This window comes from Hypanus sabinus, chromosome 10 (assembly GCF_030144855.1).
Source record: "Hypanus sabinus isolate sHypSab1 chromosome 10, sHypSab1.hap1, whole genome shotgun sequence".
NCBI lineage: Eukaryota > Metazoa > Chordata > Chondrichthyes > Myliobatiformes > Dasyatidae > Hypanus > Hypanus sabinus.
The window spans coordinates 74,741,316-74,763,432 of NC_082715.1; the positions used below are offsets into that span (position 1 = coordinate 74,741,316).

Here is a 22,117-nt window from a genome sequence, read left to right on the forward strand (position 1 = left end):
TTTTCAATATTCAATCCGTTTCAATGAGATCCCACCATTCTTCTAAACTCCAGCAAGTACAGGCCCAGAGCCATCAAATATTCCTCATACAATTAACCCTTTCATTCTCAGGATCATTCAGCATAGCATGCCCACAACTTACTAACCTTAACCTGTACGTTTTTGGGATGTGAAAGGGAACCGAAGCACCTGGAGGAAACCCACACAGTCATGGAGAGAACATACAAGCATTTTACGGACAGTGGCAGGAATTGAACCCCAGTCTTACAGCTGGCACTGTAAAGCATTGTGCTAACTACTGCAGAATGAGCAGCGTGGCACAGTAAGGTAGCAGTTAGCCCAATATTTTATAGCACTAGTGACCCAGGTTCAATTCCCATAGTTGTCTGTAAGGAATTTATACACTCTCCCTGTGACAGTATGGGTTTCCTCTGGGTGCACCAGTTTCCTCCCACATTCCAACGGCGTATGGGTGCCAGGTCTGCTTCACCAACAAAGGGAAAAGCCTGCGGGGGATTGTGAGTACGTGCCCCGACAGCATCTGCGCCTGGGGAGGGCGGAATCAGGGAGGCTATAAAGCAAGGCTGTGAAGTTCGAATAAAATCTTCTTTAACTGCAGCTTACCGACTCTGTGTCGTTATTTTAGCGCTGCGTGTAGCACACCGCTACAATTGGTGACCCCGACGGTCCAAACGATTTTTGGACCGGAGGTGACCAATGCCGCATCTGTTCATGCGGTTTCGTTAAAACTGCCAAGCTTCTGTACGCTGCGACCTCACCTATGGTTCCAGCAAGCAGAAGTCCAATTCCACGTTCGGCAGATAACCTCAAAGGACACACGTTACTACTACGTGGTGAGCTCCCTCAACCAGGACACAGCGGCCCAGGTTGAGGAGTTCGTACAGTCTCCCCCAGCGGACAGCAAGTACACGGAATTCAAAGCCCTGCTCTTCAGGACTTTCGTACTCTCACGGCGCGAGCGGGCTGCCCATTTACTGCACCTGGATGGCTTGGGGGACAGACCTCCATCGGCTTTAATGAATGAGATGTTGTCTCTGGCCGACGGACACACACCCCTCATGTTTGAGCAGGCATTCCTGGAGCAGCTGCCTGAGGATGTACACCTGCTGCTGTCCGATGTGGATTTCAGTGACCCCCGGAAGGTGGCAGCCTGGGTGGACTTGCTGTGGAACGCCAAGAAGGTGAGTGGGGCGTCCATCGCACAGATCTCCCAGCCACGCTCCCAGCAGCAAACCAGTCCAGGCCCGGCCACAGAGCCCGCTAACCCCAGGGGCAGGGGTGGGGGGCCCAACGAACAATGGTGTTTCTACCACCAGCAGTGGGGTGCAGAAGCCCACCACTGTAGCCCGCCCTGCAAGTTCCCGGGAAACGCCAGGGCCAGCCACCGCTGATGGCTACGGCGGCTGGCCATCGGGATAGCCTCCTGTATGTGTGGGACAAGAGATCGGGATGCCATTTTTTGGTCGACACCGGTGCCAAGATCAGCATCTTACCTCTGACGAGTTACGACACCTGCAACAGGGCACCGCGTCCCCGCCCCCGAGGGCCATGAACGGCAGCACAGTAAGGACCTATGGCACTGGTATGGTGCAGCTACAGTTCGGCTCCAGCCAGTTCACGTGGGACTTCACACTGGCCGCCGTAGCCCAACCGCTCCTGGGAGCGGATTTTTTTCGGGCTCACAGCCTACTGGTCGACCTGCCCAGGAAGAGACTGGTCCACGCCGAGACCTTTCAGACGTTCTCCCTGGGTGAAGCTCAGTTGCCAGCCCCTCACCTCGACTCCATCACGCTGTCCGACAACGACTTCACCAGGGTCCTGGCGGATTTCCCATCAGTTCTAGCACCGCAGTTCACAGCGGCCATGCCCCGACACGGCGTACAGCACCACATCCCGACCCAGGGACCACCCCTCCACGCCCGTGCTCGGCAGCTTCCCCCGGACAAGCTCCGACTGGCGAAGGAAGAGTTCAAGAGAATGGAGGAATTGGGGATCATACGGCGGTCCGACAGCCCATGGGCCTCCCCACTGCACATGGTGCCCAAAGCGACAGGGGGCTGGAGACCGTGCGGCGACTACTGCAGGCTGAACGAGGCTGCCACACCGGACCGCTACCCTGTGCCGCACATTCAGGACTTTGTGGCAAACCTTCATGGCGCACAGATCTTCTCCAAGGCAGACTTCATCCAGGGATACCATCAAATCCCGATGCATCCGGACGACATCCCCAAAACGGCTCTCATCACCCCGTTCGGCCTTTTCGAGTTCCTCCGCAAGCCGTTCGACCTGACGAATGCCGCACAGACATTCCAGCGGTTAATGGACGCGGTGGAATGCGACCTGGACTTCACATTCATCTATTTGGACGACATCCTCATAGCCAGCAGCAGTCATCAGGAGCATCTGTCCCACCTCCGTCAACTCTATGCCCGACTGAGTGAGTACGGTCTAACAATCAACCCGGCCAAATGCCAGTTTGGGCTCGACACCATCGACTTCCTGGGACACAGGATTACTAAAGACGGGGCAACACCTCTGCCCGCTAAGGTAGACGCGGTCCGCTATTTCCCCCGACCCACCACAATCAAAGGCCTTCAGGAATTCGTAGGTATGGTCAATTTCTACCACCGCTTCCTCCCTTCAGCTGCCTGGATCATGCGCCCCCTGTTCACCCTGATGTCGGGTCTGGGCAAGGACATTACCTGGGACGAGAAGTCTGCCGCCGCTTTCATTAAAACCAAATAAGCCTTGGCGAACGCCGCGATGCTAGTGCACCCCAGAATGGACGTCCCTACCATCCTCAGTGGACTCATCTAACACGGCAGTCGGTGGGGTGCTGGAACAACTCATCGCGGGTCGCTGGCAACCCCTGGCGTTTTTCAGCAAACACCTGCGGCCACCCAAGCTCAAAAACAGTGCTTTTGACCGGGAACTGTTGGCACTATACCTGGCAATCCGGCATTTCAGGTACTTCTTAGAAGGTAGACCCTTCACCGTGTTCACAGACCACAAGCCGCTTACCTTTACGTTCACGAAGGTGTCCGATCCCTGGTCGTCCCCAGGGAGTTCATACCAGCCCCAAGGGGGCAAGAGGAAGAACCCGCAGCAGTCCTGGGCAGACTACACGAGAGGCTCGGTGACCTGGCCCCCATACCCACTTCGCAGCATGGGCAGAACCCGACCTGCGTACCCAAAGACCTGCAGAACTGTAAGTTTGTGTTTGTACGAATGGGCCGGCATCGGCCACCACTGCAACGGCCCTACGAGGGGCCGTTTACAGTGCTCGGGAACAACGGGTCCACGTCCGTGCTGGACGTTGGGGAGAGAGAGAAGGTTTTCACAGTGGACCGACTCAAACCGGCCCATGTGGATGTGGCGCAACCGGTCGAGTTTCCGGCACCGCGGTGCAGAGGCCGACCTCCCAAACAGGGTCCGGCCCAGACTGTGGAAATTGGGGGGTGTATCGCCGGTTCTGGGGGGGGGGGGGTTATGTGGCGACCCACTTCCTAGCACACTCAAACCGGCTCACAAATAGCCAGCACGCCGGCACAAAGGCCAGTCCCAAAAGGGCACCAGGTCTGCTTCAGCAACAAAGGGAAAAGCCTGCGGGGGATTGTGAGTATGTGCCCCCTACAGCATCCGCGCCCGGGGAGGGCGGGATCAGGGAGGCTTTAAAGCAAGGCTGTGAAGTTCGAATAAAATCTTCTTTAACTACAGTTTACCGACTCCGTGTCGTTATTTTAGTGCTGCGTGTAGCACACCACTACAGTGTGACAAATAAAGCTGATGTTTATCTTTAACTTTGAACATTTACATAAGAGTTCAATTTCAGAATAGGTTAAGAATTTGGCACAACATTCTGGGCTGTAGGCCCTATACTGTACTGTAATATTCTATGTTCCAATATTACTTGTTACTCTATCTTATTCCCACTCTGACTTATCAGTCTGTTGCTTCTAACAGTGTTGCAATGAGGCCCAACACAAGCTTGACAGAATGCCAATTTTAAGTTAGTCATTTCAACTGTATAAATATATACTGTACCACGAAATGAAGCAATGTCATTTGGACCAAGATAGAACAGTACAACATATCTAACTCACACACATAACACATAAAGTAACATTACCATAAATAAATGAATAAATAAATAGTGCATTTACAACACAAGTCGAATCGGAGTAAACCCTGCTGGCACTTCACACGTGATGAGTCCTGTGAGGTGGCAGTTTAGTAGTCTCACGGCCTGGGGGGAGAAGCTGTTTTCCATCTTATCAGTCCTTGTCCTAATGCTACAGTGCCTCCTGCCTAATGGACGGGGGGGGGGGGGGGGGGGGATGGTCAAAGAGGTTGCTGGACGAATGGGAGAGATTATTGACGATGTTAAGTGTCCTGCATATGCCATGCTACTGATAAATATCTCCTAATAAGCACCTTATCTTCTGTCTGGGCTCATTGCAGCCTCCAGGATTTATTACTGTATCATACAAGTTAACTTGATTTCGGTCTTCCTGCTCTGAATTTTGTAGCTGCCACTAAATTCTCTGTTCTTTTATCTGCGCTTTCACTCTCTATCTGTCCCCATCCACTCACCTTGTTTCCAGCTCATTGCCATGGTCACCCAAATTACTCCAGGCTTACACCTTTCTTCTGTCCCCTTCCCTGTTCTGATGAAGTGCCTTCACCCTGAAATATATCACCTCTGTTTCTCCTCCTGTAGATTTATTTCCAGCACTTAATAAACACACGAGAATCTGCAGATGCCGGAAATGCAGTGTAACACACACCAAACACTGGAGCAACTCAGCAGTTTGGGCAGCATCTATGGAAAGGAATAAAGAGTTGACATTACAGGCTGAGAACCTTCTTCATAACTCAGGTCCTGGAGGACAAGTTGGATTGCTTGAGGCTGTTGGAGATGAGGAACTTCATGCTGGTCCTTGCAGGCATAAGGCTCCAGGATAACATCCAATCACTATCAATCCTCAGGCTTGTGTGAATATTACTTTGTGAGTGTATGTGCCTTTGTAACTGTATGTGCTGTGTATGACGGTATGTACTGTGTTATGCACCCTGACCCCAGAGGAACGCTGTTTTGTTTAGCTGTATACATGTGGATGGCTGTATGACAATTAAACTTGAAATGGACTCTTTCTCTGCAGCATTTTCTATTCATATTTTAAATTTCTAGCATTTGCAATTCTTTTTTTAATTCATGACTGCCTTTGGGCATGCAAAAGTCTGGCTGGCAGACATTAAGAGATATTGGTGCTGACTTATTTTTGTCACATGTGCCGCGATGGAAAGCTTGTCTTGCATACTGTTCATACAGATCAAATCGTTACACCATGCATTGATGTAGTACAAGTTAAAACAATATTCTGTGGGAACCAGCACATTACAGCAATTCCTCAGTGCAATTATGCCAACCTAAAAATGAAGGCAAATGACAAAAGGGTATATTTAAAGCAAAGATTGATAGGTTCTTGATTAGTATGGGTGTCAAAGGTTACAGGGAGAAGGTAAAATAATGGGGTTGAGAGGGATATTAGATCAAATGGCAGAGCAGACTCGATGGGCCAAAAGGCCTAATTCTGCTCCTATGTCTAGTGGTCTAATAAAAAGAATGCAGAACAAAGTGTAACTGGAATATTGTGTTCAGTTCTGGTCGCCTCATTATAGGAAGGATGTGGAAGCTTTGGAGATGCTCTATGGGAGATTTACTGGGATGCTGCCTGGATTGGAGAGCACGTCGTATCAGGAGAGGTTGAGTGAGTTATGGCTTTTCTCTTTGGAGCGAAGGAAGATCACAGATGACTTGATAGAAGTATGTAGGATGATACAAGGCATAAATCAAGTAGATAGCCCAGAGTGGAATTAACTAATATGAGGGGGCATAATTTCAAGGTGAATGGAGGAAAGTACAGGGTATGTCAAAGATAAATTCTTTCTACTCAGAGGATGGTGGTTGCGTGGAATGTGCTACCAGAAGTGGCGATAGAGGCAGATACATTAGGAACTCATAAATTAAGGCAGTCTTACTGAAAGAGGGTCATTTTGGACAGAAGGGTTCGACTGATCTTGGAGTAGGTTAAAATGTTGGCACAACATCATGGGCAGAAGGGCCAGTACTGTGTTGTAATTTTCTATGTTCTATGATACAGAGAAAGTGCAGTGCAGATGAACAATAAAGTTGAAGATCACAGCAGGGTAGATTGTGGGTCAAAAGTCTATCTTATCATACTAGAGATGCAATCGATGGTCTGATAACAGTGGGATGGAAACTAGTCATGAGACTGGTGGTATGTGCTTTCAGGCTTTTGCATGCTTCTAATATCTGTCAAACAAAATATTCCACTAATCTTCCAGTTCTTTAACTCCAGGCTTCAATTCAGAATTTGAGTAACAAATACACAAGAAAGTATTTGTAGAGTTAGAACTAAGGATATCCAGACCTTTACTTCTGCAGTTCTTTGCTAGTTGTTTATGTAAACTGAGACTCTCGTATCATCATCTCAATATTATCATTGTAAAATTCCATTGAAATGTGTTTATATAGCGTAGCTTTCCCCCGTCTGACAAGCAGTGCACTTCAGAACACTTTGGGGTGGTATGGTAGCGTACTGGTCAGCCAGCAACCCAGGCCCAATTCCTGCCATTTTCTGTCAGGAGTTTGTACGTTCTCCCCAAAATCACGTGGGTTTCCCCAAGGTGCTCTGGTTTCCTGCCACATCCCAAAGATGTACAGGTTAGTAGGTTAATACGAGAAAATCTGCAGATGCTGGAAATCCACAGCAACACACACAAAATGCTGGACAGTCCTGATGAAGGGTCTCCGCCTGAAATGTCGACTGTTAACTCTTTTCCATTGATGCTGCCCGGCCTGCTGAGTTCCTCCAGCATTTTGTGTGGTTAGTAGGTTAATTGACCACATGGGTGTCATTGGGTGGCGTGAGCTCATTGGGCCATAAGAGCCTGTCAGCATGCTGTATCTCTAAGAATAAGACAAAATTCTCTAACTACTTCACATGACAACACTTCTGGGCCAACACAATCCTCGGACTATATCGGCTAACGACGCCTTTCACTGTGTGTTTCAATATTTTGAAGTAACTGTGACAAATAAAGCTAATCTTTAATGATTGCTAGTGAAGAGTGTCTTCAATTTTACGGTTACCTTCTTTCTGAATAAGGGACTACAGTGTGTAACTGAAAGAACTGCTAAGAGCCCAGTTATAAAATAAATACCTGTTGTAAAATCAGAACTTAGTCTACAAAGCAGCAAGCTAAATCCGACAATGCAAATAGTCATTAATGATAAAAGTATGATATCCAAGTGCTTACTTTCCAATTTCAAACCCAGGCTCAAAAAATGTAAGTAATGCATTTTTTGCCTTTCTTATTTACATTGAGATGTAATGCTACATAGTAAACATTATCAACCCAAGTGGACTTCTTTCCCTGGGATTTTTATAGATTAAACAAGTTACCCATCAGTATGTTTATCACATGTCCATTTTATTACCATGGGACTGCCGGAGATGTTTTCCATGCTCTTTTACTGGGCCAGATGTCACAGATTCCAAAGTGAAGTGAAATTAAGCCAGTCCCCTTTGCATGACCCTCTCTTTATGTTTGTTTTATCAACCACCAGTGTTAAAGTACACAGGCCAGCCTTCCACTGAATATCCTCGCACTCAGGCCATTTTGCCAGCAATTACCACAACTGCTGATGGAGTTGAACTGTAGCTCTGCAGCAGAACCTCGTGTGGTTTCCCTCACTCTAGTTTTTCTTTTAATTGCCGATTGCTTTGGCAAAAAAAAATGCACTGGGTCAGGTTTCTTCCGGCCCCTGCTTTCCCTCACATCAGCAAGGGATATTGTACGAGGCACAAGCTGTGTCATATAAGCACACAGACCCGTAATCTATTCTGTCAGCCAGCCGAGGTTTAAGCGTGAACTGCAGGAGTTTGGCCCATTATGGTGACAGCCCTCCAAGCTACTTTCACAATTAGTTATTTTTCTACAAATTCCAAAGTGAAAGGAATGGACGCAGCAAGACATCATGCTTGGATTAATAAACTTAACTTTTTAAACAGCAACTGTTGTAAATACCTCAAGTGCCAAAAAGCTGTGCAAAAATGATTCATAGTTCATATTTTTCTTGATCACAAACTGCAGGCACCAGCTTGCTGATATTTTATTTGAACAGGACAGCATAATACAGGCCCTTCAGCCCACAATGTTGTGCTGACCCTTTAACCTACTTCAAGATCAATCTAACCTTTCCTGTACAATAGGCCTCTGTTTTTCTTTCATCAATGTGTCTATCTACGAGTTTCTTAAGTGTCCCTAATGTATCTGCCTTTACTACCAAAACTGCGTAAAAAAAAACTATCTCTGATATCTCTCCTATACTTTCTTACAAACAGCTTAAAGTTGTACCCCCTCATATTAACCATTTCTGCCCTGGAAAACTTCTCTGACTGTCCAATCGATATATACCTTTTAGCATCTTGTACACCTCTATCAAGTTACCTCTCGTCCCCCTTCTCTCCAAAGAGAAAATCCCTAGCTCACTCAACCTATCCTCGTAAGACAAACTTTCTAATCCAGCAGCGTCCTGGTAAATCTCTCCAAAACTACTACATCCTTTCTATAATGAGGTAACCAGAACTAAACACAATACCCTAACCAGGGTTTTATAGAGCAGCAATGTTACCTTGTGGCTCTTGAACTCAATTCCACAGCTAAAGGTGGCCAACACACATAACCTTTTAACCACCTAATCAAATTGCATTGCAACTTTAAGGGATGTTTCAGCTTAATATCTAATATCTGAGGTGAGAGGGGGTAAATTCAAAGGAGATGTGTGCAGGGCAGGTTTTTACACAGAGAGTGGTGGGTTGCTGGTGCGTTGCCAAGGTTGTGGAGGTAAATATTAAAGAAGTGTTTAACAGGCTCTTAGAAAGGCACAGGAATATGCAGACAATGCAGACAACCCTGTGCTGGAAGAAGGAATAATATAGATTCTATTTATTTAAAAATAGACACGCAGCTGGCCCTCCTGCCCAACAACACACCTGTTTTAACACCAGTGTAATCACTGGAAGATTTACGGTGTCCAATTAGCTTACAAACTGGTATGTGTTTGGAATGTGGGGAAAAAACCAGAGCACCCAAAGGAAACCCACATGGCTCCTGGGGAGAACATATAAACTTCTCACAGAAGACAGTAGAATTAAACTCAGGAGTCAAGAACGCCCTGAGCTGTATCAGGGTGACAATAACTGTTATGGTGCACGATTATTCCTGCCTGGTTTTGATTCAGGGATCTTTTGCATGTTAAGCGGATGTGATCACCTCTGCGTTACATTTCCATGTATTAGTTATGGCACAGCATTGTGAGTCAAAGGGCCTCTGTACAGCTCTACATTTTATATTCTACGCTTTACTACTATTTAATGGCTGTAAGGCAGGGTTCCCAGGCTGTAGAAAAGCAGAAACAGGTTCAAAAGGAAATGCTCTTCCGCTGCTGTTTATAACAACCATTGAGGCTGTAAACTCAGCCAGTTCCGTCATGGTCACAATCTTCCACACCATCGAGATATCTTCAAAACGCAGTGCCTCAAGAACATGGCATCCATTACATAAGGCCACAAGAAATAGGAGAAGAATTAGGCCACTTGGCTCATTGAATTTGTTCTGCCATTCCATCATAGTTGACTTACTATCCCTTTCAACTTCATTCTCTTGCCATCTCCCCATAATCGTTGATGCCCTTACTAATCAAGAATCTTTAAATCTCCACTTTAAATATACAATAAATTGGCCTCCACAGCCATCTGAGGCAGTGAATTCCACAGGCTCACCAACATCTGATTGAAGAAATTCCTTCTTATCTCTGTTGTGAAGGGTGTCCTTCTATCATGAGGCTGTGCCCTCTGGTCCGAGACTCCCCCACTATAGGGAACTTCCTCTCCACGTCCACTCTATCTCGGCCTTTCAATATTTGATAGGTTTCAATGGGATTCCACCTCCTCCCCCACCCCCCCAATCACTCTTCTAAATTCCAGCAAGTACAGGGCAGTGCCATCAAATGCTCCTTATATGTTAACCCCTTCATTCCTAGAATCATTCTCACTAACATCCTATGGACCCTAAGGACCATCACCAACCAGGACATGACCTTTTCTTGCTAGAACTTGAACACACAAACACTCAGCAATTCTTCCCCTCTACCATCAGATTTCTACATTGTTCTATCACCTAATAACCCCAAGAACATAGAACATTACAGCTCAGCACAGGCCCTTCAGCCTACGATATTGTACTGACCCTTTAACCTACTCTATGATCAATCCAGCCTGTTCCTCCCACATAACTCTCCATTTTTCTTTCACCGATGTGCCTGTCTGAGTATATTAAATAACCCTGATGTATCTGCCTCTACCACCACCCCTGACAGCACCTTCCATGCACCCACCACTGTGTGTGTGTGTAAAAAAATACCTCTGACATCCCTTCCAATCACCTTAAAATGTTGCTTCCTGGTACTAGCCATTTCTGCCCTGGGAAATAGTCTGACTATCCACTCAATTTCTTATCAGTTTGTACACCTCTATCAAAATATCAAAACAAGATAAACATAACCACGCTTGTTGCAAAATTGAGAGAGAGAAAAGGAAATATTCTCTGAGCTAGCACAAGGAACTTTTGAGCCAGTTCACGAACCTGATGTGAGTTTGCCTACTCCCCTTTTCTTTTTTTTCCATCCCCATTCTGGCTCCCCTCTTACCCCTTGTCTTCTCACCTGTTCAGCTCCTCCCTCTGGTTCCTCACTCCTTTCCCTTTCTTCCATGGTCCACTCTCCTCTTCTACTAGATTCCTTCTTCTTCAGCCTTTACCTCTTCCACCTCCCAGCTTCTCATTTCATCCTCCCTCTCCCACCAACCCTCCTTCCCCCTCACCTATCACCTGGCAGCTTGTACTCCTTCTGCACCACACCACTTTCTTATTCTGGTTTCTTCCCCCTTCCTTTCCAGTCCTGCTGAACGGTCTCAGCCTGAAACATTGTGGACTGCTTATTCCTCTCCATCGATGCTTCCTGATCTGATGAGTTCCTCCAGCATTTTATGAGTGTTGATTAAGGTTTCCAGCATCTGCAGAATCTCGTGTTTACAGTCTTGAAAAGCGGTCATTTACCCCAATTCTCTGCTCTATGCCCTTCAGCAAGGTCTATGTTTATCAAACAACTTCTGAGGGTCCACCTAAACATCAGCTGCATATGTCTCATTAGCTCCACTTTTCCCGTGGAGAACTCAATCAATCTGGATAAGCATGACTCAGCAAACTGATGACACCATTTTACAAAATCATCAAGTTGCCCGTGGCAAATGTTGCCAGATCAGGAGGGTCTCCTGATTTTATTCCTGGGAATGTAGGAAAATGTGGGGCAAACTGACAGAGGTATTTAAAATTATGAGAGGCATAGTAACAGTCTTTGCCTCAGAGTAGGGAAGTTTTTGAGTGGGCACAAGGTGAGAGGGGAAAGATTTATAAGGGAACTGGGGGGAATCCATCTTGTGCAGAGGTGTGAATGAACAGGATTGAAGTAAGCAGCAGAGATGAGAGAGGATATCGGACCGCTGGAAAACAATGCTGAAGAGTTAGTAATTGGGGACAAGGAAATGGCAGACGAACAGAGTAAGTATTTAGCATCATTGTGGAAGACACTAGCAGTATGGTGGAAGTTCTAGGTGTCAGGGGGCATGAAGTGTGTGAAGTTACCATGACTAGACAGAAGGTTCTTGGGAAACTGAAGGTAGATAAGTCACCTGGACCAGATGGTGTACATCCCAGGGTTCCAAAAGATGTGGCTGAAGAGAATGTGGAGGCATTAGTAATAATCCTTCAAGAATCACTGGATTCTGGAATGGTTTTAGAAGACTGAGAACTACAAATATCACTCCATTCTTCAAGAAGTGAGAGAGGCAGAAGAAAGAAACTATAGGCCAGTTAGTCTGACCTCAGTGATGGGAAGATGTTGGAGTTGATTATTAAGGATGAAGTCTTAAGGTATTTAGAGACACACGATAAAATAAGCTATAATCAGCATGGTTTCCACAAGGGAAAATCTTGCCTAACAAAACTGTTGGAATTCTTTGAAGAAATAACAAGCAGGATAAAGGAGAACCGATTGATGTGAACTTGGATTTTCAGAAAGCCTTTGACAAGGTGCCATACATGAGGCTGCTTAACAAGCTAGGAGCCCATGGTATTACAGGACAGATACTAGCATGGCTAAAGCAATGACTGATTGGCAGGCAGCAAAGAGTGGCAATAAAGGGAGCCTTTTCTGGCTGGCTGGTGTTCCACAAGGGTCTGTGTTGGGACTGATTCTTTTTACATTATATGGCAATGATTTGGATAATGGAATTGATAAGTTTGTTGCAAAGGTTTCAGAGATTATGAAGACGGGTGGAGGGTCAGGTTGTTTTGAGGAAGTAGAGAGGCTACAGAAGGACTTGGGCAGTTTAGGAGAATGGACAAAGAAATGGAAAATGAAATATAGTGTTGGGAAGTGTATGCCCATGTTCTTTGGTAAAAGAATAAAAGGGCTGACTACCTTCTAAGTGGAGAGAAAATACAAAAATACTCAGGTGCAAATGGGCTTTGGAGTCCATGTACAGGAATTCCTAAAGGGTTAATTTGCAGGTCGAGTCTGTGTTGAGAAATGGCTAGAATATAAAAGCAAGCATGTAATGTTGACTTGGCTTAGAAATGATGTGTTGCAACTGGCGAGTGTTCAAAGGAGGTTCACAAAAATGATTCCAGGTTTGAAAGGCTTGTCATGTGAAGAGTGATTGATGGCTCTAGGCCTGCATTCACTGGAATTCAGAAGAACAAGGGGAGTTTTTATTGAAACCTATCAAATGGAGGCATCTCTTTTTCCCTTATTAGGAAGCGAGAGAGACTGCGGTATGTCGAATGCCAGGTAAACAACATAATCTTTGGAGTACTGCAAGTCTGTGTCTTTGCTGTTGCTTTGCTCACACTTGAGTGCTCAGTGGCGGGTGCTGCACTCTTCTGTTTTGAGGATGGCTATGAAGAAAAAGCATTCCAGGATGTATATTGTATACATTTCTCTGACATTAAATGTACCTTTGAAACCTTGAATGGTGAAAGGCCTTGATAATCATGTGCTATCTTAATCAATGCTATCATGTTTGCTGTTGTGTGCTGGGGCAGCAGGCTGAGGGTAGCAGACACCAACAGAATCAACAAACTCATTCGTAAGGCCAGTGATGTTGTGGGGGTAGAACTGGACTCTCTGACGGTGGTGTCTGAAAAGAGGATGCTGTCCAAGTTGCATGCCATCTTGGACAATGTCTCCCATCCACTCCATAATGTACTGGTTAGGCACAGGAGTACACTCAACCAGAGACTCATTCCACCGAGATGCAACACCGAGCGTCATAGGAAGTCATTCCTGCCTGTGGCCATCACACTTTACAACTCCTCCCTCGGAGTGTCAGACACCCTGAGCCAATAGGCTGGTCCTGGACTTATTTCCACTTGGCATAATTTACTTATTATTATTTAATTGTTTATGGTTTTATATTGCTATATTTCTACACTATTCTTGGTTGGTGCGACTGTAACGAAACCCAATTTCCCTTGGGATCAAAAAAGTATGTCTGTCTGGAATGTGGATGTGGAGAGAATGTTTCTCATGGTGGGAGAATCTAAGACTACAGGACAGAGCCTCAGAATAGAGGGGTGTCCTTTTAGAACAAAGAATAGAAGGAAGTTCTTTAGCCAGAGAGTGGTGAATTTGTGGAATTCTTTGCCACAGGCAACTGCGGAGGCCAAGTCTTTATGTATACCTCAGGCAGAGGTTGACAGATTCTTCACTGGTCAGGGCATGAAGGGCTACAGAGAGAATGCAGGAGATTTGGGTTTAGAGGAAAATTGGATCAGCCATGATGAAGTAGTGGAGCAGACTCGATGAGCTAAATGACCGAATTCTGTTTCTCTGTCTTGTGGCTTTATGGGTTATAAAATCAGCCAATTCCATTATTGAGACTAGCCTCGGAACCATTGAGGGCACCTTCAAAAGGCAATGCCTCAATAAGTTGACATCCATCATTAAGGACCCTTACAATCCAAGACATGCCCTCCTCTCATTATGACCATTGGCAAAGAGGTACAGGGGTCCGAAGACACATACTCAGCATTTCCACTACACCATTAGACTTCTGCATGGACCATGAACCCATAAAAAGTACCTGAGCTTTTGCTCTCTTTTTATGCTACATGTTTGTCTTGTTTTATATTTCTTATTGAAACCTTGAGTAATATTTTATCTATTGCATTGTATTGCTGCTGCAAAACAACAAAGTTCACGGCATGAATTAATGCTAATAAATCAAATTCAAATTCTGATTCTGCTTCTGATATTTTCACTGAGAGGGTGGTGAGCATTTGACAATTAAATATATGGGGAATATTAAATTATGTCACATTAAACACTCTGAAACCAATGTCTGATTTAAAATTCTAGTTCAGTAATATCTGTTGCAGAAGTAAATCTCTTCGACCTCCCACATTCGTCCCTACATGACTCCAGATTTCTGTGGCTGAGGGTTAATTGCCTGCCAGAAGTCCAGCAAACCAGACAACTCCAGAGTAATTAGATTCTGCCTATCAGTGCTCTCTTTGCCAATGACAACCTTCTTGAGAGCAAATAAGCAGGTAGTTTAGGCGGTAGTGGAGGAATTATAATTTTGTTTCCACGCTTCTGTGCTGGAAATCAGGAATATGGACTACAATTTACTTTTAATTTTTGTATTTAGTCATCAGTCTTATTCATTTCAACTAATTTCAGTGGCCACTTATTAGGTACGCCTGTACACCTACTCATTAATGCAAGTACCTAATCAGCCAATCCTGAGGCAGCAACTCAATGCGTAAAAACATGCAGACATGGTCAAGAGGTTCAGTTGTTGTTCAGACCAAACAGCAGAATGGGAAAGAGATGTGATCTAAGTGACTGATCATGGATTGATTGTTGGTGTCAGGCAGGGTGGTTTGAGTATCTCAGAATGTGCTGATCTCCTGGGATTTTCATACATAACAGTCTAGGGTTTACAGACAATGGTACAAAAAGCTCAAAACTTCCAGTGCGCAGCATTTCTATAGGCGAAAACGTCTTGGTAACAAGAAAAGTCAGAGGAGACTGGTTCAAGCTGACAGGGAGGCAACAGTAACTCAAATAGCCATGTATTACAACAGCAGTGTGCGTAACAGCATCTATGGATGCACAGCACCCTGAACCTTGAACTGAATGGGCTACATCAGCAGAAGATCACAAACATACACTGAGTGGTCACTTTATTAGGTACAGGAGGTACCTAATAAAGAGGCCACTGAACGTACAAACATTTGTATCTTTAAACATTTTTGTTAGACTGTTATAATCAATAATTACATTTGTACCATTATGTAATGAAGCAGGGATAATGTCAATGATAATAATTATTCAGTTCATTTAGTGTTGTGTGATATCGCCTTTTAGTTGTATTATTGCAGTTCTCATGTTGAAAGAAACAGAGTTTCTAGAAATTACTGACGGCGCAGGACTCAAAAGATTTTTTGTGCGGTTTCCACCTTCACACACCAGCTAACCCTCAGGATAGGTTGCCAAAGATCAGTGCAGATGGGGACTGTGATGCTGTCACAGCATGTCTTTCAGTGGGTTGAACAGTGGACCTTTCAAACTGCAAACCTGTTCCAGTCCCCTGTCATTTACACTATTTTACCACAAAACCTTATAATCTGCCCCGCGGGCTGGGCTGGTTTTCAGTTCTTTCTCGGGTATCCTATGATCATGGTTTTCTGTCATACAGGGATAATGAAAGGATCCTTATCCCCCTGCGTCGGGCAGGAGCTCATCATGTGGTTCAACCATTTAGAGATAAAGAAAGCATAACCCTTAAAGGTGTCCCTTGCCCTGAACTTGAATGTGGTGCGAGTGACATGTGCTGTCACATTCACATATGCTGAATAGCTGAATCTTTGTCTCATGCTTTCACGTTGGCGTGAAGGCCTCTGAAAAGAACTGTTTCACTTTTGGGAAGAGGAAGCTGTAGAGAAGTACAAAAAGACTAACAAACAAAATGGCAACTTAAACTGGCCGTATCTTTCTTGGTGAAACCATCTGTATACCTTTCTAATGGATTTTTTTGTAACAATTAAAGAAAAGGATTAGTTTTATTTGTTATATGCACATCAAAACATCAAACCATACAGTGAAATGCATCGTTTGCATTAGCAACCAGCACACTACTAGGACACCATGCTCTTGGCACCAACTACACGTGCCCACAACTTATTTTGTTTTTTTTTATATAAAGGTTTATTTACACAAAGTGCAAACAATCAATATTTACAAGACAGAGGACAAACTGGAATTAAAATATGATTACTACAGTTTTTAAACAGTCAATTTCTGGGGGGGGGGGGATCCACCACTCTGTAAATTCCCCAACGTACCCATTGTGACCACATGCTCCAAGGGCAGTCGGGCGTGAACGTGTTCTTGGAAGGGGGAAGGCAATCAGATCAGACAAAGCCCTCAACTTTCCACTGCTAGACCCATGAATGGCCATCTTGGCCAGGTGCAGGAGCAAGCCCACCAGTAGATTCCCCTCGCAACCCGTCCCCTTCTGTACAGGGTGCCCCTAAGGAGGATCACGGGGCTGAAGTGCAACCAGAATCTGAGCAGCCGCCCTTTCAGATACTCAGACAGGGGCTGCAACCTCTCACACTCCGTATAAGCGTGGTACACTGACTCCTCCCAGACACAGAATGGACATGTGGACAGGGTAGATCTATTAACTTTTACTGAAACGTATGTCTTTTGTAGAAAATGGGAGGAAACCGGAGTGCATGGAGGAAACCAACTCAGTCATAGGGAGAACGTACAAACTCATTAGAGACAACAGTGGGTTTTCGCTAGTCACTGACGTAGTAATAGTGTTCCGCTACCATGCTGCCCATGAACATACCTGGAGGAAGGTTTACTCTAAAGGAATTAAAAATAACGACTATTAGAGATTCTGCAAATGTTGGAGATCTTGAGCAACACGCAAAAAATGAAGAAGGAATTCTATGAAGGAAAATAAACAGTTGAAGTTTCGAGCTGAGGCCCTTCATCAAGACTGGAAACAAAGTGGGTACAAGCCTGAATAGGGTGGGTGGGAAAAAGCAGAAGCTGGTGGGGTAGGTGTGACCAGGAGAGGGATAGATAGATGGGTGGGGGAGGGGGATAAAGTAAGAAGCTGGGAGGAAACTGACAGGAAAGGCCAATGGATCATGGAGGAAAAGTAAAAGGAAGGTAAGGAAAATGGGCACCAGAGGGGGGTGAGGGGCATGTGAAGAGAAGGGATAAGAGGGAGTCAGAATAGGCAATGGAAAAAGAAAGAAAAGGTGGGAGGAGAAATTACAGTGGTTAGAGAAATTGATGTTCATGTCATGACTGCAAGTGAGTGAATGTCTGTCCGTGTTTGTTTGTGTGTGTGTGTCTTTCTCTCTGTGTTTGTGCAATAAAAAATATCAGTCTTGACTGGATAGTTGGGCCGGGAGCAAATTTGATGGGCTGAATGGCCTAATTTCTCCTACATCTTATCCAATCATCTCGGCCCAGGGATTGGTCAGGACAAGAAACACACCAGTGTAGGACAGGGCAGGGAGATAAACTGCCTGTCCTGTCAATGGTCAGTCTTGCAGCCTGCTAACACCCATCAGCAGTTTATTGTCATTTTCTTTACACCTATGTATGTCTTTGGACTGTGGGAGGAAACCAGAGTACCCGGAGGAAACCCACACGGTCACTGGGAGAATGTACAAGCTCACTACAGTCTGCGGCAGGAAATGAAACGAAGTCACCGGCACAAGACACTACACTACCAAGGTGTGGTACTGTCCGGCTCAACCAAAGGCACGATGTCCGGCAGATGTAAGTGGGTGCGGATTTACCACAAAGAGTGAGTGTGAGCATTTCAGTTTACTAGGCTTGGCTCTGGAACTTCTGCCTCCGTAAGCGAAGGGACAAGCGTTCGTCCAGTCAGCAAGAGCCTCCTCACCTTCATCCATCTCACATTCCCCAGAAAACACCCAGGGAGGCTGTGGAAAGGAATTGCCAAGGAGGTCCATGCCAAGGGTGTTGGAAAAACTATGTGGTTGGGGAAGTATTTCTTCACTGCAAGCAGAATTTTTGCGATCCACACAGCTCTGTCAGTTGCTGCCTCATATATCCTCACACGAATATCACCACTTACCTACAATCCTTACAGCACAGCACTTAATCCCCAACTCATCGTCGTTATTGGAATTGGTTTATTATTGTCACATATACTGTTACAGTGAGAAACTTGCCTCGCATACTGCTCATGCATATCAATTCATTGTACAATGCATTGAGTAAGTAAAGGGAAAACACAGATCATTACAGGCCCTTCAGCCCAAATTGTTGTGCTGACCTTTTAACCTACTCCAAGATCAATCTAACCCTTCCCTCCTACATAACCCACCATTTTCTATCTAAAAGTTCCTAAATGTCACTAATGTATCTGCTTCGACCACCCTTTACAAAGTGTAGCAGCTACGGAGAAAGTGCAGAGCAGTGCAGCAAGGTCAAGATCATAACAAGGTAGATCGTGAGGTCCAACTTACTCTTCTTGGGGACCGTTTAGTAGTCTTATAACTGCCAGCAGGGTAGAAGCAGTCCTTGAACCTGGTGATGCAAGCTTTCAGGCTTTTGTTTCTTCAGCCCGACAGTAGAGAAAAGAGACAATGAATGGGGTGGGTGAGGTCTCTGACTACGCCGGCTACTCTACTGATGCAGCAAGAAATGTAGACAGAATCCATGAAGGGGAGGCTGCTTTCCGCAGTCTCCCAACCAACACCCCCCATAAGTTCCATAAGTTGAATACACAAGCATACACACATGCACCATGAACCAAAGCACACACACATCTATACCCACCATTTTAAATTTGATCTGGTCCATTCACTTGATAGGTGATGGGATAAAGATTGGATTGATCAGGTCACTAATCAGCATTGGGGATAAGAAGGGATCGGAAAGCTGGATTAGGGAATGGAGTCATGAATGGGAGCCGACAATGTGGTTCACCATAAGACCAGAAGATATAGGAGCAGAATTAAGCAAGTTGACCCATCGAGTCTGTTCCACCATTCAATCACAGTTAGTTTATCATCCCACTCAACATCATTTTCCTGCTTTCTGCCCATAATCTCTGACACTCTTACTAATCAAGAACCTATTTACCTCTGCTTTAAAGATACTCTACATTAGTCTATGGCAATGAGGTCCACAGATTCACCACCCTCTGGCTAAAGAAATTTCTCCTCATCACTGTTCTAAAGGAACATGCTTGCATTCTGAGACTGTGCCCCCAGTCCTAGACTCCCCCACCATAGGAATGGCAATACAAATGACAGTGGACAGTGAAAATCACTTTCCCAGGGTGGGAATGGCTAATACGAAGGGGCATAAGTTTAAGGTGATTGGAGGTAAGTTTTTTACAGAGAGTGGTGGGTACATGAAACATGCTGCTTGGGCATTAAGGACAGTTAAGAAATTTAGACAGGTAAATGGATGAATGAAAAGATGGGTGGCTCTATGGGAGGGGAGGGATAGACTGATCCCAAAGGGATAGTAGGTTAAAAGTTGATGGAACATCAAGGGGTAAAGAGCCTGTAAGGTGCTGTAATGTTCTATGTTCTTAGGTTTTTTAGGGTGATAGAACAATGCGGAGATCTCATGGCAGAGGGGTAGAGGTCCTATACTGTGCTCTCTGTGTACTATGAAGCATTACCACATATTGATAATGAAGAGAAAAATTATTCTAGCAAATATGTTATATCATGGTAAAATCTCTATTTTATAACTCTCCAACTAAACTCAGGCTTACCTGTAAAGCCACATAGACATTGGCCAAAGCTTGTCCGTAAGTGTCATGGCAATGAACCGCCAACGCAGTTTTAGGAATCACCTTCATCACTGCTTGAAGCAATTCCTTCATGTCACCAGGAGTCCCTATTCCCGTGGTGTCCCCCAAAGAGATTTCATAGCAACCTATATCGTACATTCGTTTTGCCACCTACAAAGCAAAATTAAAGTTAACTTCAAGTTCAAGTTCATGGTCATTTCAACCTTACACATGTATATCGCCAAATGACTAAGGTACACAACACAGTATAGATATAGCTCATACAAAACATAAAGTGATATTACCACAAATAAATGAACAAATAATAACGTGCACTTACGTCACAAGTTAAAAAGTACAACCCTTCATTCAAGGTGAAACCTGTATGGTGGCAGGGAGTATGATGTGGAATTTAAGTTCACTCTCCAGAGATAGAATTTTTTTTTTAAAAGGTTAACTTTGTCACATGTACCTCGAAACATACAGTGAAATGTGTCTATTTATTTGAATGACCAACATAATCTAAGGATTGTGCTAGGGCAGCCTGTAAATGCCAAAATGAGTTGAGACACAAGAGATTCTGCAGATGCTGGTTAATAATGAGCAACACACACAAAATATAGGAGGAACTCAGCAGGTCAGGTAGCATCTATGGTTGGAAATAAACAGTCAACATTTCAGGCTGAGACCCTTCAGAGAAGCGAACAGGAAGGACAGCTCCAAGTTCCTAGGACACAGTATCACCAATAGTCTGTTCTGGTCCAACCACGTAGATGCCACAGCCAAGAAAGTGCTCCAGTGCCTCTACTTCCTCAGGAGCTAAAGAAATATGGCATGTCCCCTTTGACCCTCACCAAATTTTGAGATACACCATAGAAAGTGTCCTATCTAGATGCATTACACCTTGGTATGGCAACTGTTCTTCCAAAGACCACAAAAAAACTACAGGGAACTGTGGAGACAGAAACGAGCCCCCTCTCCAATGTTCTTTACCTAGGTTTGACCTCCTGTTTGACATCAATAAAGTGGTTACTGAGTACATGTTCGTAATCTTCTATTGTTGAAACTAATCCACATCAAGGTTCAACGTGTTGTCTGTTCAGAGGTGCTCTTCTGCACACCACTATTGTAACACTTGGTTATTTGAGTTACTGTTGCCTTCCTGTCAGCTTGAACCAGTCTGGCCATTCTCCTCTGACCGTTCTCATTAACAAGGTATTTTCATGTACAGAACTGCCATTTTTTTGTTTTTTTGTTTTTCACACCATTCTCTGCAAACTCTAGAGTCTGTTGTGCACAAATACCTCACGAGTTCAGCAGTTTCTGAGATACTCAAATCACCCTGTCTGGCATCAACATTCATTGCACTGTCAAAGTCACTTAGATTAAATTTTTTCCCATTCTGATGTTCGGTCTAACAAATAACTGAGCCTCTTGACCATGTCCGCATGCTTTTATGCATTGAGCTGTTCCCACGTTACTGGCTGATTAGGTATTTGTATTAACAAGCAGGTATAGAGGTGATTCTAATAAAGTGTCCAATTAGTGTAGGTCTGTTGGAACTTTGCCTTGCTATTGGGCTGGCTTCTCCATTAACTTGTAGTCACAGCTCCTTTCCAAGCACTTTGCCTATGTTTCCCACTGCATTGGTAAAGCAGATATCCAACCACCCGACATTCTCACATCAGGCAAAAGCCTGAAAGCATTTAGCACCGGGTTCAAAGACAGCTTCTCTCTAGCAGTAATAAGACTATTGAACTTTTTCCAGTACAGTCAGATGGACTCATAATCTACCTCATTATGACCTTCACTTTATATTCTGCCTGCACTGCACTTTCTCAGTAACTGGATTCTTATTCTGCCCCGTTACTTCTTACCCTGTGCTACCTCAATGAATTGATGTAATGAATTGACCTGAAGAGAAGGCATGCCATACAAAGTTTTTCATTGTACCTCAGTACATATGACAATAATAAGCTAATTTACCATTTGAAAAGTGTTGAATTCAATGGCTACAATTTAGATGTTCTCAGTTCAGAGAAATTACCTCACCTGATGTATGAAGGAATTAACAG

At 44.7% G+C, this 22,117-nt stretch overlaps 1 protein-coding gene across 5 annotated transcripts in view; it reads right to left on the reverse strand.

The window, feature by feature from the left end:
• Positions 1 to 22,117, reverse strand: part of hmgcll1 (3-hydroxymethyl-3-methylglutaryl-CoA lyase-like 1) — a 114,838-nt gene that overhangs the window by 38,319 nt on the left and 54,402 nt on the right. For 4 of the 5 annotated variants that reach the window (XR_009514358.1, XR_009514359.1, XR_009514360.1 and 1 more), the window contains exon 7: positions 20,025 to 20,213. Coding sequence is in view for 2 of the 5 variants with exons in the window: in XM_059982089.1 (XP_059838072.1) it covers positions 20,025 to 20,213 (189 nt within the window). In the remaining 3 variants the exon portion in view is untranslated. Of the gene's footprint in view, positions 1 to 18,759; positions 18,851 to 20,024; positions 20,214 to 22,117 lie in introns of all 5 variants that reach the window. The other variant, XM_059982090.1, reaches the window with a different exon arrangement.